This window comes from Megachile rotundata, chromosome 2 (genome assembly GCF_050947335.1).
Source record: "Megachile rotundata isolate GNS110a chromosome 2, iyMegRotu1, whole genome shotgun sequence".
Lineage (NCBI taxonomy): Eukaryota > Metazoa > Arthropoda > Insecta > Hymenoptera > Megachilidae > Megachile > Megachile rotundata.
The window spans coordinates 14336700-14353140 of record NC_134984.1 but is presented as its reverse complement, the minus strand read 5'-3'; the positions used below and the strand labels follow the sequence as shown (position 1 = coordinate 14353140).

The 16441-nt window shown below is 33.9% G+C and overlaps 1 protein-coding gene across 8 annotated transcripts in view; it reads right to left on the bottom strand.

The window, feature by feature from the left end:
• The window catches only part of LOC100881566 (dual 3',5'-cyclic-AMP and -GMP phosphodiesterase 11), a 102105-nt gene extending 85875 nt beyond the window's left edge, over nt 1-16230 (bottom strand). For 6 of the 8 annotated variants that reach the window (XR_013037319.1, XR_013037318.1, XR_013037320.1 and 3 more), the window contains exon 1: nt 7450-7561. Coding sequence is in view for 3 of the 8 variants with exons in the window: in XM_076529005.1 (XP_076385120.1) it covers nt 7450-7546 (97 nt within the window). In the remaining 5 variants the exon portion in view is untranslated. Of the gene's footprint in view, nt 1-7449; nt 7562-15618; nt 15817-15893 lie in introns of those variants that run through there. The other 2 variants (XM_012280014.2, XM_012280016.2) reach the window with 2 other exon arrangements.
• Between the last annotated feature and the right edge of the window lie 211 nt (nt 16231-16441).

The following is a 16441-nucleotide window of genomic DNA, read 5'->3' as shown; positions in this document are numbered from 1 at the left end:
CCTTTCATATTCAAATCTAAGCTTTCGAATTTAGATTCTCTAATACAAGCTTTGAAGTACAAAGTAAGTATATTTTCAAATCTCCAAACTTCTACATTTAGAAAGTAATTTTGTAAATTCGAGAATTTCCAAATTACGAACTTGTGCATGTATAACTAAAAAAATTCCAATTTCCTAAATTTATCAAGCGTGAAACATTACAAATTTGGAAGTTTCAAAAATGCAAGCAAATAAACTTGAAAATTCGTAGGTGTAGGATCGGTAAAATTAGTGGAACCAAAAGTGCCAATAGCTCGGGTGAATGAATATCCGCGTTCGCGGTATCTCCGAGGAGAAACGAAAAGGTTAACGAAACATAGCGAGAAGTGTAAAAAGAATATGAATCGCAAGAAGATAGGAGAGTATGGTACACGAACATTATCCGGTAAGATACGAGCAAGTAAACCCGGCAGAAGATCGTTATCTTTGAACGATGCGAATGTTGGTCGCGTTACAACGCTTACCTTTATCTGTCAATAAGCAGACGACCTTAACGATTACCTATATGTCCCACGTGTATTGCGCATCGGCTGCAACTATTCCTGTGATATACTCGCATGCTTCAACTGTGTGTTATTTGCGAAACGAGAGCGTTATTTGTCAGGGGAGGATCGATACGGTAATGTCAATAAGGAACTATTCTACTCTTTGTTCCGCTTCTTTCGTTACACCTCCGTCTAAAGCATAGGTTCTTAACCCCCTAACTTACGATATTTTCGGCAACTGTGTCAGGTAGACTAATGTAATTATCGTAATATTACGACGGACAAAGAATGTTCGGAAAGTTTTGAATGTAATGGTTGGAATTGAACTCGAAATTTAATCGTGGTGAAAATATGATCTTTTTTCGTCTTTCAACAGATATGGGAGATGATAAGACAAGGTGTTAAACTGTGGTGCGAAACAATTCTATATCAACATAATTAATAAAAATTATACATGGTCAAGCCCTTTAACTAGGTATTAAAATAACTAATTTTTTTATCACAAGATAACCCTTAACCACAGGAAACGAATGGTAATTTTTCCCATAACTCCCACACGATGACCTTTCAGAGGTAGGAAACTGAAATGTTTAAAAATGGTTTTTAATCGACTATAGGTCGAGTTAGGTATAGGTTAGGTCAAGTTGTAGATCAGTGTATGTGAAGTTTTATTAAATTTAAGTTAGGTGTAGGTTAAATCTGGCTAGGTCGGGTTAGATCTATGTTAAAAGTAGGTTAGTCGGGTTAAGTCGAAGTTAGATCTAGTTCGGATCTAGATTAGATATAGGTTAATCAGGCTAGATCTGGATTAGGTCTAGGTTAGTCTGGGTTAGGTCCAGGTTAGGTGTAGGTTAGGTCGATTTTGGTGTATGTTAGGTCGAGTTAGGTCTAAGTTAGTCTGGGTTAGGACCAGGTTAGGTGTAGGTTAGGTAGTGTTAGGTCTCGGTTAGTCAAGGTTAGGTCCAGGTTAGGTGTAGGTTAGGTCGATTTAGGTGTATGTTAGGTCGAGTTAGGTCTAGGTTAGTCTGGGTTAGGTCCAGGTTAGGTGTAGGTTAGGTCGATTTAGGTGTATGTTAAGTGGAGTCAGGTCTAGGTTAGGTCCGTGTTAGGTCTAAGTTAGTCTGGGTTAGGACCAGGTTAGGTGTAGGTTAGGTAGTGTTAGGTCTCGGTTAGTCAAGGTTAGGTCCAGGTTAGGTGTAGGTTAGGTCGATTTAGGTGTATGTTAGGTCGAGTTAGGTCTAGGTTAGTCAGGGTTAGGTCCAGGTTAGGTGTAGGTTAGGTCGATTTAGGTGTATGTTAAGTGGAGTCAGGTCTAGGTTAGGTCCGTGTTAGGTCGAGTTAGGTCTAGGTGAGGCCCGGGTTAGGTTGAGTTAGGTCCTGGGTTGGTTGAGTTAGGTCCAAGTTAATATCAGGTTAGGTCCATTTTAAGTCCAGGTTAATTCCGGTTAGGTTTATGTTTGGTCTAACTTAGGTCTAGATTAGTGGAGTTAATTATATGTTAGGATTAACATAGTTCTTGTCGAAACAGCAAAAAACCAGGTTTAAGCACTTCAATTATCGCTAGAGCGTTAATGCGTGTAAACAACATTAATCTTTAGTGTTAAATGAAATAAGCAAGATCTAAAAAATCTTTCTTCGTAATCCATTAATTAGTAGAAATTTTATAATGCAATCGTAACCGAGAGAAAAAATGTTGTTGATATGTGAATACATAAGTTTAAGAACTCCTGGTCTAAAACGCAGCTATTCTGTTTCTCCGTTATCTTTCTCTCCTTTCTTTCTCTCTCGTATATTCATTTCCGTAAACGTGCATGGCTTTTTTCTCGAGGCACATGTCACATGTAAAATTAGAGACGTGACGTGTATTTGACCGTATGGTAATGGGGCGCACGATCAAACTCGAAGCGATGGGATACGTATTTCTGTTTGTACGACCAATCGGAAAACGAATGAAACGAAATAGTTTTCTGTATTGTGGCAGGAACTGATACGCGACGGCATATCGATTGCCAAATCTGAGATTGAACGTGTCGTACGCTGAATATGAATGTTTCATATGTTTGCCTTTTTTCGAGGGAATGTACCTGGTACAATGGCTGCGGAAATTTTATTAGGAAAATTCTGATGAATTTTAAAATTCAGAAGTTTAGACATTCAGAAGCTATTTTGGAAAATTTAGAAATTCAATTGTACTTACAACTCTATAAAATAAATTTTTAAATTCATATATGAACATTCAAGTTTAAAAATCTAAACATTCTGAAATTCAGAAATTTGAGAATTTGTAAATTTACAAACTTAAAACTTTTGCAATGACAAAATTAAAAACTGTCAAGTTCATATGATCGTCCAAAATCGAAGCACTGCTGATATGTGAATAATCGTAGTTTCAAAAGTACAATTATTAGACAATAAACGAAATTGATTTATCTAGGAAAAACCCAGCAACGATTTAATGAGAGATCATTTATCGTGCGATTGAAACAATCATTGAACACTTGTTGGAAAAAACGCATAAATCGTTACATGAAAGACCGAGTAATCTCTTAATTCTCGATAATACAGATAAATGCAACACGCTATCTTTCGTGGTCGACACGATGGAGATTAAATACCTGTCAATGAGACAATGTTTCAACGCTGATCTCCATGTCTATTTTATGGAGATCGATCATTCAGTTCACCGTTGTCGTGCACGTGGGTGGGTCTAATACGCTTGTAGTCAATAAAAGGGAGAAGGGTCGGGTTAAAAGAGCCGATAGGTAAAAAAGGGATATCGAAGAAAATGAAAGAAACCTTGACGACCTGTGACTCACAGGAAACCAATGTTGATATTGGTATTACACTTTTTTTTCTATTTCCATCTTTTTTAAACGGATTCGTAGGTTTCACATTTGTGGAAGACTGTGTTAACAAAATATTAACTGTTGATCGTATATTGGAATTTTTAGAGTTTTGATGGATTTCAGAATTATGGTAGTTTGGAATTTTCTAACTTCGGGATTTTAGATTTTTGGGATTTCGCAGGTTTGGAGGTTTCGGAGTTTTGGAATTTTGGAGGATTGGAGTTTTCGGAGTTTTGGAATTTATGGAGTTTTCAGAATTTTGGAATTTTGGAATTTTGGAATTTTGGAATTTGTGGAATTTTGGAATTTGTGGAATATTGGAATTTGTAGAATTTGTGAAATTTTGGAATTTGTGGAATTTTGAAATTTGTGGAATTTTGGAATTTGTGGAATTTGTGGAATTTGTGGAATATATGGAATTTTGGAATTTGTGGAATTTGTGGAATTTGTGGAATTTGTGGAATTTATGGAATTTTGGAAATTGTGGAATTTTGGAATTTGTAGAATTTTGGAATTTGTAGAATTTTAGAATTTTGGAATTTGTGAAATTTTGGAATTAGTGGAATTTTGAAATTTGTGGAATTTTGGAATTTGTGGAATTTGTGGAATTTATGGAATTTTGGAATTTGTGGAATTTGTGGAATTTATGGAATTTGTGGAATTTATGGAATTTTGGAATTTGTAGAATTTTAGAATTTTGGAATTTGTGAAATTTTGGAATTTGTGGAATTTTGAAATTTGTGGAATTTTGGAATTTGTGGAATTTGTAGATTTTTAGAATTTCTTAAATTAAAATTAAATAACAACTTTATAATAAACAAGCTCCAACTTCGAAAAATTCAAAATTCCCGCTCAAGGAGCAACACGCATCCATGACAGCATCGTAAACAATCGTCCATTTTGTCAGAGCGACGCGTTCTTTTTACAGATTGATTTATCGACTCGTAATGCAATATTAAACGAAAAGAAGAAAAAAGACTAGCGTCGAATAAAGAAAAACGGCATCATACATAATGAATAAGACTTATTGGCGCCGCTCTCTTAGTTGTCTACGTATTTTCCTTCCTCCTTTTTTCCTCCTTTCCTTTGTTTCCTTTCAGCATTTCTTTTGCGACTAAATGGCGTAGTGCTTGACACGCGTTTGACTTTTCCTTCTATAATGGAAACTTTTTACTCATCAACCGAATTCTATTAAATATAAAATACAGGAAATGGTTATATAACTGTTTACTTCTGGAAGGACATTTATCTAGAATAATATTTTTCGTTACTTATCGACTGAGGTTTTCCTGTTTATACTTATCGCGAGGACTATTTTTATATTTCCTTAACAATTATTTACCGTTTTGCAGCCATAGTGCAAATTTCTTGCTAATGTTTATTTTTTATACTCTGGATGTTTTTTACAATCCTACAAAAATATCGCAAAATTTTCTGTATTTTTATTTGTTACTGTTACGTCAGTTAGTGTTTGAAAAATAGGAGTTTGAAATAGTGAAGCTTCAAGGCATACCTGAATGTATAGTTCAGATTTTCAGATAAAAGTTTTGTTATCGCAACATGAGATATTTATCTGAAACAATATTTCATTTCGTACATCAATCATTGGTTTTTCTCTTTATAAGTGAAGTACAATACGCGATTCGAATCGAACACGTTTCAGATCAAAGAATCAGTATTTTCTTCAGGCGGATTATTTGATAATTTTCGCTGATTATTATTGATTATCGACGGTGAAAAGAAATATTAATTACTAATGACGTACAAGTTGTGCAAGAATTCTTCGATTCGCTAGAATTCGCATTTTTAGACTGATGTTCATAAAATTTGAATTTCATAAACACAAAATAACAGTTCGTATTTTAAATCACTATTCTTATCTACATAAATTCATTATAATAACTTTAGTTCAAACTACGCAACACTTTCTGATTTTTATACAAATATATCCAATTTCTAATCCCAGGTAAGTTGTTCAAACACCTAATCGTTTCGTAACTCATAACATTATCGACGTGTTAATAATTAATATGTCAATAACGTTTATGAACTCATTAAATCAACAATCTTGAATCAGAAGTCAACAAGATTGGATGTGATAAAACTACCATAACTGATGTTACATCAATTTGTGGCAAATTTCAGTGAAGATGGCCCCATAAACATTTTATTGACATATCAGGCACAAAATGGTTGATACAGCAAACAATAATGGTTTCGAGAACCTCTAAAGTCTGACACGATTTCGTGACATAAAACTGTAGCGAAGTAGCACTTGTGTTACATCGATTTGAAGCTTAATGTTCGTTGAAAATGACCATATAAACCTTTCGTCGATGTTTCTAATATAAAATTGTTGATCATTAGATGACCATCTTACTGCGCATTGTACGGAGTAATCGATGGTTCGATTTTCTGATAACCAGCCCGTTATTAAAGATATTCGTGAAAGGTTTAGGTGGGCATTTTCAACAAACTTTAAGCTTCGAATTGATATATCATAAGCGCCATTTCGCGGTACTTGTCATCAAATTGCATCGGACCGATGTTTCGAGATCCGACATTTCATACGTAGAAGCCTAATAAAATCTTTCAGCTTCGAACTCGATGAATCAATAAACTGATCATTGGTAGATCAGCAAATCGAACAATTGATCGTTCTTGATAAACTTGTAATTGTTCCATGTAATGTGACCCGTGGCGAGGTTAATGAATACCGTTACTTTAAGCATAACTAACCCGTGCCAATTATGGATGTACAGGTGTCCGATTTCAATTAATCAATCACCTCAACTATTCGTTTTTCATGAAATGTTTCGATCTGAATGCGTTATGTTTGCAAGGTAGACATTTTACATATGCACACAAGTCTAGGCTGCTATCTAAATTTCATAATTTTTTCTTGATAGAACTTTTTGTGTTTACATAGATTTCTTTGCAATATTTTAGTACAAAAATATTAGTGAAATATCTCTTCTGATAAAGAGGTATTTTTCTACTTTTACAAGTATCGAAATAATTACAGCCTTGTATAGTGGGACGCTGTACAATGTAAAATCCGATTGGCGATCAAAAGTTATATAAAATGATGAAGTCGAGGTAAAATGACTTTGCAAATAACATATAGATAACCAAGCACTTCAAGTGACCGCTTCTGCACATTGAAGTCGGGGAATCAATCGATAGTAGATAACTTCCCATTAAAGCGATCGTTCGTCAAATTGCATCCGTAATTTGCAGGAGATAATAGACAATCGTAATTTACAAGGAACACACTGCCAGTAAACACTGTTTATACTTGGATAGCATTTGTCGGGAAACATTCCGATGCTTAACGATAAATGTATCGAAATCTTTGCGTTATTTAATGAATTAAAAAAATGTATTCGTATACTACAAACAGAAACGTTTAACAGATCAAATAAATAGAAAAAGGGAGAAATATTTTGTGACACGTTTTCGTTTGTTGTTAATGTAAATATATTTGATTTGTTAGTATAAACTGTAGGAAAATGTAGTATTGTCTCCATTTATATTTTTTGAATACCGATTTAATTATTGTGTAAAAGACACTCCTTGACTGATTTTATTTTTGTTATAGTAGTAAAGTGAAAAAATGGAATATAGGTAAAGTTACATAGTCGAATAGTGGAATTAGAATTAATAATAGTTGTCACATAATATAATCAGTACAATATTATCAAAATAGTAAAGTAGCTAACTGTAACTGAAATATTACTACATCCCAAAAAATGGTGTCAGAGTCCTCTCAAATGATGCAACAAATAATCAACAAATAAATGACCAAATTATCAGATCCGATCAAAGTGTCAAACTTATCAACGATCAAACTCCCAAGCAATCTACATCACGATAAACGTTATAACGCAATTCTATAATCATGACTTCATAAAACACCGACAGTTTCTTCTTCGCTTGCATAGATTAATAAATAATTAGTGATTGACGTTGCTAAGCGTTATATGGAATTGGTATCGCGGGCGATGAATCCCCCGGGCGAACGTCACAATCGGGCTACAACAGGAAACGCCATAATCGAAAACGAAAGGTTGACTCACCGATTGATCTGGCAAGGAAGGTATCGGCAATTTTATCGGGAACGAGCGTCGCAGATCCTCGATCGAAATGAGGGATGGACGCAATCAATGCATTCATTTATACCGCGACGTGTATTTCCGGCGCAACAAACGAACCACCGTTTCCGGCGAGGCCGAAGTCGCGCAGAAAGAAGCGGATGCGGACGGTGTCCAAGTTTTTAAAGCTGAACATGGTTTTCACGGAACCTCTGTCCCGAATCCATCCGATAACGCCGCGATAACGATACGAGCCCCATCCATCGTTATCTAAAGTGTTTTCACCGCGGGTTTGCTGTACTTATTCACTTATCTCACCTGATGGGGAAACTCCAATAGCTGGAAAAATCCGTTTTATTTTCGTTTCTTTCACTTTGCGTTAATCCACGCTGAAGAGTTGAACAGATGTTGCGATAGTTCCAACAAAAATTGGAAAATATTTTTTAACTGAACTTAACCGAGTTAGTTGAACTCAGAGCTGATTCACTGAGTGGAATTTCAATTACAAGAATAAATTTCATTAAGTGTAGCATTCGGTCGATCGAAGTTGAGATAGATTTAATTACCTCGATTTAAAACGAATTTGTTAAGGTTAAATTGATTGAATTTGCGATAAATTTCGAATTTAATTGAGTCAAGTATTTGATTAATTACATTTCGAATAAAATTATTGTTCGGAATGAATTTGATTGATTAAATCTTGTATGAACATATGAAGTGGCAGGTGGGATTCTTCTCTAGGTAATCAGTGAGAATTATCTTCCCTGGAGAAATGTGGGACTATTTTTTGTCTTTGGGGGTAATAAGTGTGAAGGACTTCCCTAGGGAAATTAATGGATGGGACCATTTTTTTAGGATGAATGATGAGTGAGATACACCTCTCACAGGAATAGGTCTCATAGGAATATTTGTGAACGAGATACGTTTTCTCTGGGGATAAGTGTGAACTTCCCCAGGAAAGTTAAATGGCGAGTTTCTTCCTTAGGAAAAATGATAAATGAGATTTACTTTCTTTAGGGAAATTGATTAATGAAATGTAACCTCAATAGGGAAATTTGTGAGTGAAGTATTCTTTGTATAATGCAAATTGATTATGAAGATCTAGCTTCCTTAAAGAAATTGACAAATGAAATCCACCTTCACTAAGGAGATTGATAACAGAGATCCAGTTTAACTAGAGAGATTGATAAATGAAATCCACCTTCCTTAATAAAAATTGGTTACTGAAGTCCAGCTTCACTAGGAACATTTGTGAGTGAAATATTCTTTCCTTAATGCAAATTGATTATGAAGATCTAGCTTCCCTAGGGAAATCGATAACTGAGATTCACCTTATCTAGGAAAATTGATAACTGAGATCTACCCTCTCTAGGGAAATTGATAACTGAGATCCACCTTCCCTAGGGAAATTGACAAGTGAGATCCACCTTCCTTAGGGAAATTGATAACTGAGATCCACCTTCTCTAGGAAAATTGATAACTGAGATCCACCTTCTCTAGGAAAATTAATAATTGAGATCCACCTTCCCAAGGGAAATTGATAACTGAGATCTACCTTTCCTAGGAAAATTGATAACTGAGATCTACCTTTCCTAGGGAAATTGATAACTGAGATCTACCTTTCCTAGGGAAATTGATAACTGAGATCTACCTTCCCTAGGGAAATTGATAACTGAGGTCCACCTTCCCTAGGGAAATTGACAAGTGATAATCCACCTTCCTAGGGAAATTGGTAACTGAAATCCACCTTCCCTAGAAAAATTGATAGCTAAAAAAATTGATAACTGAGATCCACCTTCTCTAGGAAAATTTTTAACTGAGATCCACCTTTCCTAGAAAAATTGATAGCTGAGATCTACCTTTCCTCGGAAAATTGATAACTGAGATCCACCTTCCCTAGGAAAATCAATAACTGAGATCTACCTTTCCTAGGGAATTTGATAACTGAGCTCCACCTTCTCTAGAACAATTGGTAATAGTTATCTACCCTTCCTAGGGAAAATAACAAACCTAGCATATACCAAAAGTGTATATTTACCAGAAAACCACTTTCTACAGTTCTAACCCTAATTTTTGCCCCAAAACTAGAAAGATACAGGCAGAAACCATACTTCCACATATAATATAAGTTATCAATAAACTTTTCACCAATTACATCACCCTCCATATTTAATTTAACAAATATATGTAGTAACAAATTATCGGCTCACAATAATTCATACAGACTATAATCTTTACAGATGTAATTATGAAAAAAAAACAATTACGTAATTTGAAATTTATACAAATTAAAAAATAATTGGAAATTTGACTCATTTTCGTTTTGGAATGAAATGGAACGTTTTTAACGAAAAACTTGACGAATCAGGTTTGTTTTCTTTGCCGGCATAGCACGGTGGCCACGAAACAGTCGGAAACGAAAGTCGGACGATTTGATTTACGATCCTACCGTGAAATTTCTAATACGTGTACGTACGTGAGATGTTTATCAAGTGCGAACACCGACACTTTAGATGGTAACGCGTGTTTGGCAGCGAACCAGCTGAGCGAACGAATTATCTGGACTTATTCGATGTGAGAAATACTGTTTCCTTCAAAAAAGTTTTATGATATTTTACTAATAACCACAAAATATTTGTTGCTTGGTTACTAGAGAAGGTTAACTATTTGTTATTAGGGAAATCATCCACGAACTATTTATCGTTGCTACTAGGGAAATCATCCAGGATCTATTAGTCATATTTACATTATATCGAATAATTATCCAAAGATTAATCTTCTGAGGGGAAGATTAGAGGGTGAGGTCTGAACATAAATTAGTCCAAATTTAGGGTTGTATCGGGGGCTCTATCCTACCGGAAATGAAACTGATTCAGGTAGAAATTATGTTGGGGGAACAGATGGCTCATATTTGTTATTATTAACACTTTAATGGCCGCTCACACGAGTGACGATCGATGAAGCTTTAATAATTATCACACAAAAGAAAATATTAAATGTGTCGTCATTTTTTTTATTTTATACACACGTTGAATTATTTCGTGAGTTCACATAGAGTTTTTTTAAATTAATTCTTCAAAAATATTGGACCTGAAGTTTGACTCCGGTGGCCATCTTGTAATTTTAATTCAAAACTCTTCGAAACAGCTCATTTCATTTTATTATCTTTTAACGAAGATCGTTATGAAGTTTTATTACTCCAAAAATCTTAATTCAAGCTTGCACGTAATATTTTAGTATTACCGCCATTTACAGCGATAGTTCGTGGAATATTTTAAAGATATTTCGTGCAACAATTTGCAATATCTTTACATTAAAACGTTTCCAAGAATCGATTTGTGTATCATAAAAAATATGCAATTTCATTAAAACCGAAGAAACGCAAATACACTTTAGTTTAATGGGTTTGCATATATTTCCTTTTTACGATTGTGAATTTAATTATTGCTACGCTAACTGTCGAATATCGATGTTTTAAATATGAAGGCTGAAAATGATCTTCCTATTAATTAATTAATCAAGGCTGTAGCCGTAATCGTTGGCAGTAAAACAAAAAGAATTAATAATTCAAAATTGTTTAAAACAGTTTGGTTTTTAAGGTAAATTATAAAAATCAACTATCAATCAAAATTATCAAATCAATTTTTTGTTAAATCTATAACAAAATCAAGTGATGAAGTTTCAAATACAATTACATTGAAAATAAATTTAATTTTAAACAAAATTTGTTAATCAAACATTAATCAAATTTTTATTAAATCTATAATAAATTCAACTAAAAAAATTTCAAATAAAATTACATTGAAAATAAATTTAATTTTAAACAAAATTTGTTAATCAAACATTAATCAAATTTTTATTAAATCTATAATAAATTCAGCTAATAAAATTTCAAATAAAATGCTAAACTAAAAATGCAATGAATCACTGCAATTTAAAGTACCTTGACAAGTAAATAAATTAACAAGTAAATGAAAATAAAAATAAATTAATAAAATGAATAATTAATTACGTACATAAAAATGAATGTAAGATGCATATAATAAAATTTGCCTAATAAATTTTCCCTTCTGACTGACAACCTAATTACCACGGCTATAACGATTGAATTTAATTATTACCAGGCACGCTGCATAATATCAATATAATATATTTGCAAATTAATGAAAATTACCGCTGAAAGTAAACAGTTCGGTGAATAATTAATAAATCAAGACTGCAACGATTATGAGTTTAATTATTATCACGCAAGTCATCAAGCATTAATGCACGATTCCAATTAAATACTGTTCGCGATTTCGTATCTTGGAAACTGTTTAAACAATCTCTATCTACGTATTGCGTCTACGTCCCTTTTTCCGTCGTTCACGTTTTGCTTTATAAATAGCTGTAACAGGCGAATAATAGTTCTCTGCGAACGGTCTAATGAAAGAGAAACATAAAATGATCATAAATTTTCAGAAATTCCATCTGTGCTGACGTCACAACTAGCGATTCTTAACAGTACGTTAAAACACCACTATGCAAACCGTGTCTAATTTTTATCTATGATTATGGAAAATATTTCGAGAAACGTTCATTTTGGTTTCGGGAAACAATTTTGTATGCGGTCTAATCAGGAAAATTGTCGACTATCTTTCCCTTGTAATACGCTGATTTAAGTAGGTAATGTATTGTTTCTTTAACTGTTGTGGACATGCGAAGATATTGCTTTTACTAGGAAAAGCTTTAAAAACATATTTGAACATTTCAGTTACGGGTGAAATTTTTTTAAGGGAATGGTGTATTTTTATTAGTGGCATTTTATTGGGGGTTTCGAGACGAATTCAACGATATATAACAAGTCTATATTAGAATAATAATTGTGCTTGATTTTTGGCTATGAAGATTCGTCCGGAGGGCCGGCGACGCACGGTGATTTTTTTTTAAGGAATTCTATACTTTTATTATTAACAGTTTATTGAGGATTTCAAGACGAATTCAACGATATGCATCAAGTCTATATTAGAACAATAATTGTGTTTAATTTTCGGCTATGAAGATTCGTCCGGAGAGTCGGCGACGCACCGTAATTTTGTTAAGGGAACTATATATTTAATTACTAACATTTCATTGGAGATTTCAAGACGAATTCAACGATACACATCAAGTATATATTAGGACAATAATTATGCTTAATTTTTTACTATGAAGATTTGTCCGCAAAGTCGGCGACGCATGGTAATTTTTGTAAAACAACCATATATTTAATTACCAACATTTTCTTGGGGATTTCAAGACGAATTCAACGATACACATCAAGTATATATTAAGATAATAATTATGCTTAATTTTTTACTATGAAGATTTGTCCGCAGAGTCGGCGACGCATGGTAATTTTTGTAAAACAACCATATATTTAATTACCAACATTTTATTGGGGATTTCAAGACGAATTCAACGATATACATCAAGTATATATTAGAATAAAAATTCTCTTTAATTTTTGACTATAAAGATTCGTCCGAATAGTCGGCGACGCACGGTGATTTTAATATACGAAGTCCCAAATTAATTTTTTTTTTATTTCTATTTGTATAATACTGTATATTAACTTCAAATTAAAAGCAAAATATTTTGTAATATTTCATATATTTGACTTACTCGAATTATTCGAATTCTACTCACATTTGAATATTCAAGTATCCAAATTTTACGAATTTTCATTTGATTGGTATTTGAATATTACAATATATGTTAAACCCGAGCTACTAATATTCGAATCTAATACTGATGCCCGAATATTTGAATTTCTAATTCCAATATTTCAATTTGAAATTCGAATTTTACCAGCGCTCGAATATGCGAATTGCATCCATAATAAACTAGTTCTACCGGCATTCATAAAGATAACCGATAAATTCTCCTTCAATCACACTCATCGCACACATTGAATCTATCAAATAAAATGAATCATCAAATACTATCGCTAAATGTTCCTCATACTTTTATCACTGCACCATTTCGTGAAAATATCGTAATTTTACAAAATTTTACCTTTTTGTCTCCATAACTATAATTGTTTAAAATACCACGAAAGTGAATCCAGTTTCCAAAATGGGGGAACCGATAAGACTTCCACGAAAAGGGACCTGGTTTTTCCTTCAGGCGTTACAGCGAAACCGATTTGTAAGGAAAAAGCAAAAGCATGCTTGGAACGTGTATACAGAGTGACAGGGAACAGAAATAAAATAAACTTGAAGCTTCCTGAAGATAGCGCTAGTCACCATGCGATATGACTTTAAAACCACGTGTGGTTCTACTAAAGTGCAAAACGAAGCAATGTATTCCGAGTTGTGTTTAAAAAAAAAGAGGAAGGAAAAAAGAAAACGTGTGTTTGCGGTAGTATATACGTCTCACGGTCATCGTATCGTAAGCGTACGCAACTGAATATTATTATGTTTATCTCGCTCGATAAGCTGCATGTACGAGATCGCACAAATCGATTAAAAATAATTGACTGTTCAATTGAGGGAGTTCGATATAACCGAGAGTGTACTAATATATTTGTAAACAATGAATATCTCTCGTTCAATCGGTTAACTGTTGTGTCTCGTAGAACTAAAACAAAGGACATTGGACAAAGAACTTGAACAACGAACTGCTCTGAATTGTTAATTACCTGTTAGTACGAACACCGGAGCTCATTATTTTATTTCCATTTACACCAATAAACTCGTTATTTTATTTCCACTTACAATGATAATAGGTTTCGTGACGTACCGCAATGACGAACATCGTGAGCTTTACCGGGGAAAATTATGATCATAAGACGAATGCGTCATTGGCTGATATTTCGAGTAGGCAATTTTCATATTTAGGAACCTCGAAATTTAGGAACTAGAATTTTAAGAATTCGGAAATCTGGAAATTTGTCAATTTGGGGAATTTGTGAAATTTTTATTTTACGTGTTTGGAAATTTGTGGGTTCAAGAAATTTGGTGAACTTTTACAGTCTGGGGAGTTTGGGGAATTTCAAGAATCTGAGGAATTTATGAGTTTAAGTATCTTTGAGGGATTTCTGAAAACTAAGGAATCTGGGGAATTGGGAAATTCTGAACAATCTGGATAATTTGTTGGTTATGAACGATCTAGGGAATTTTTGAAATCTACAGAATTTATGAAATTTAGGGAATTTATAAAATCTGGGTAATTTGGAAAATTTGAGCAATTAGAAAAATTTCATGAATTTTTACAAACTAGAAAATTTGAGGAATTTAGAGAATTTAGAGAATTTGAGGAATTCGAGAATTTTGGGAATTTCTAGGAAATTTGGGAAATCTGAACAATCTGTAAAATTTAATAAATTTTGAAAATCTAGCGAATTTGGGGAATCTAGAGAATTTGAGAATTTAGGGAATTTTTGGGATCCGGGGAATTTCGAAAATCTGTACAGTGCAAAATTTGAAAAATGTTAACAATTTAGGGAATTCGGAGAATCTAGAGAACTTAGAGAATTGGGGGAATTTGAGGATTTGACAAATTTCTCGAACCTGGAGAATATGGGAATTTGGGAAATCTGAATAATTTGGGGAATTTAGAAAATTTGGGAATTTAGGGATTTTTAGGAATCTAAGAAATTTGAGGAATAGAAAGAACCTGAAAATCTAAAATTTCGAAATAGAGAAATTTGAAATTTTAACTTGAAAACTTGGAGGTTTGAAAATTTAGTTACTTTGAAATTTCATTGTTTGAGAATTTAAGAATATGGAGACTTGTAAATTGTGAATTTGAGAAATTAGGAATTTAGAAAATTTGATTGTCGGCAGTTATAAAAATCTATTTTGTATATTTTAAAGATTGGATAATTCTATAATTTGAAGATTTGAAAATTGGCAATTATTTTAACTCACAAATCTGCAGATTTGATAATGTGTGTTCAGTGACGTAATAAAATGGCGACTCAGTAATTTGAAGATTTGTACATTTAACAGTACATGGAAATCCATTGATTTCAAAACATACAAATTAGGAAACGCAATAATAACTATAGCATTCAAAAACTTGAAAGTTTCTAAATTTGCAAACTCGTAGATTTGTAATTTTAGTAACTCAGGAATTTACGAATTTAGTTCCACAAAAATTTACAATTTGAAAACTGTCAAGTTCACATACCTGATCTCTCAAAATCCAAAGCAAACGCTGACGATCGCTACACTAATTCAAATCGTACTGACATACACATTACACTCGCGAATGCATTAAAAAAGTGCTACTTCCGTTAAACCAGAAATTGAAATATAAATCGGCGATCCGATTAAATACGCGATCGAAGTGTAAAGGTAAGCAAGAACGCGCGAAGAAGTGCGTTGCACTTTCAGCAGGGATAAACAAAGGAACAGAAAGCGTGATCAGGCAACGCGGTCGAGTATAGTCATAGATTTACGTACCTTTCGGAGAAACGAAAACGTGGAAAGTTACAGATAATGAAGAAGCTTCTTCACACCGATAGAATTCCTCGTCAGGTGGACCGGATCAACTTTCACGATTGACAGGAAATTTCGTGCTGCTCCGTTTCGCGTTTATTTTCTCCCGCGATTCTTCCGTCCTCGATATCCGAACGGACGCGCACAATTTTCGAGGAATCCCGCTTGTTCGAATTTCGAAATTCGAAACGCGCCAATTCTCGCGGCACGAGGGCGAGAAGGAGAAAGAAAAGATCGAATGAGGAAGCATCGACGCCTGTTGTGGCACGACAAAACGCTCCCTCAGCGAGCTGTTAGATAACTGACCAGCCGTATCGCGTCTATTGGCCGCCGCGCCGTTGAAACCGCGACACCTGGCGCCATCAACGTCGAAACACTACTAACTCCGAATCTCTAGAAACAATGCTTGTCTTTCAAAACCGAGGCGATCGGAAATCGATCTATCTCTTTACTGTTTCACTGCCTTTTATAACGTTGCTGGAATCCCAACGTTATCCGTTTTCTAAATGTCA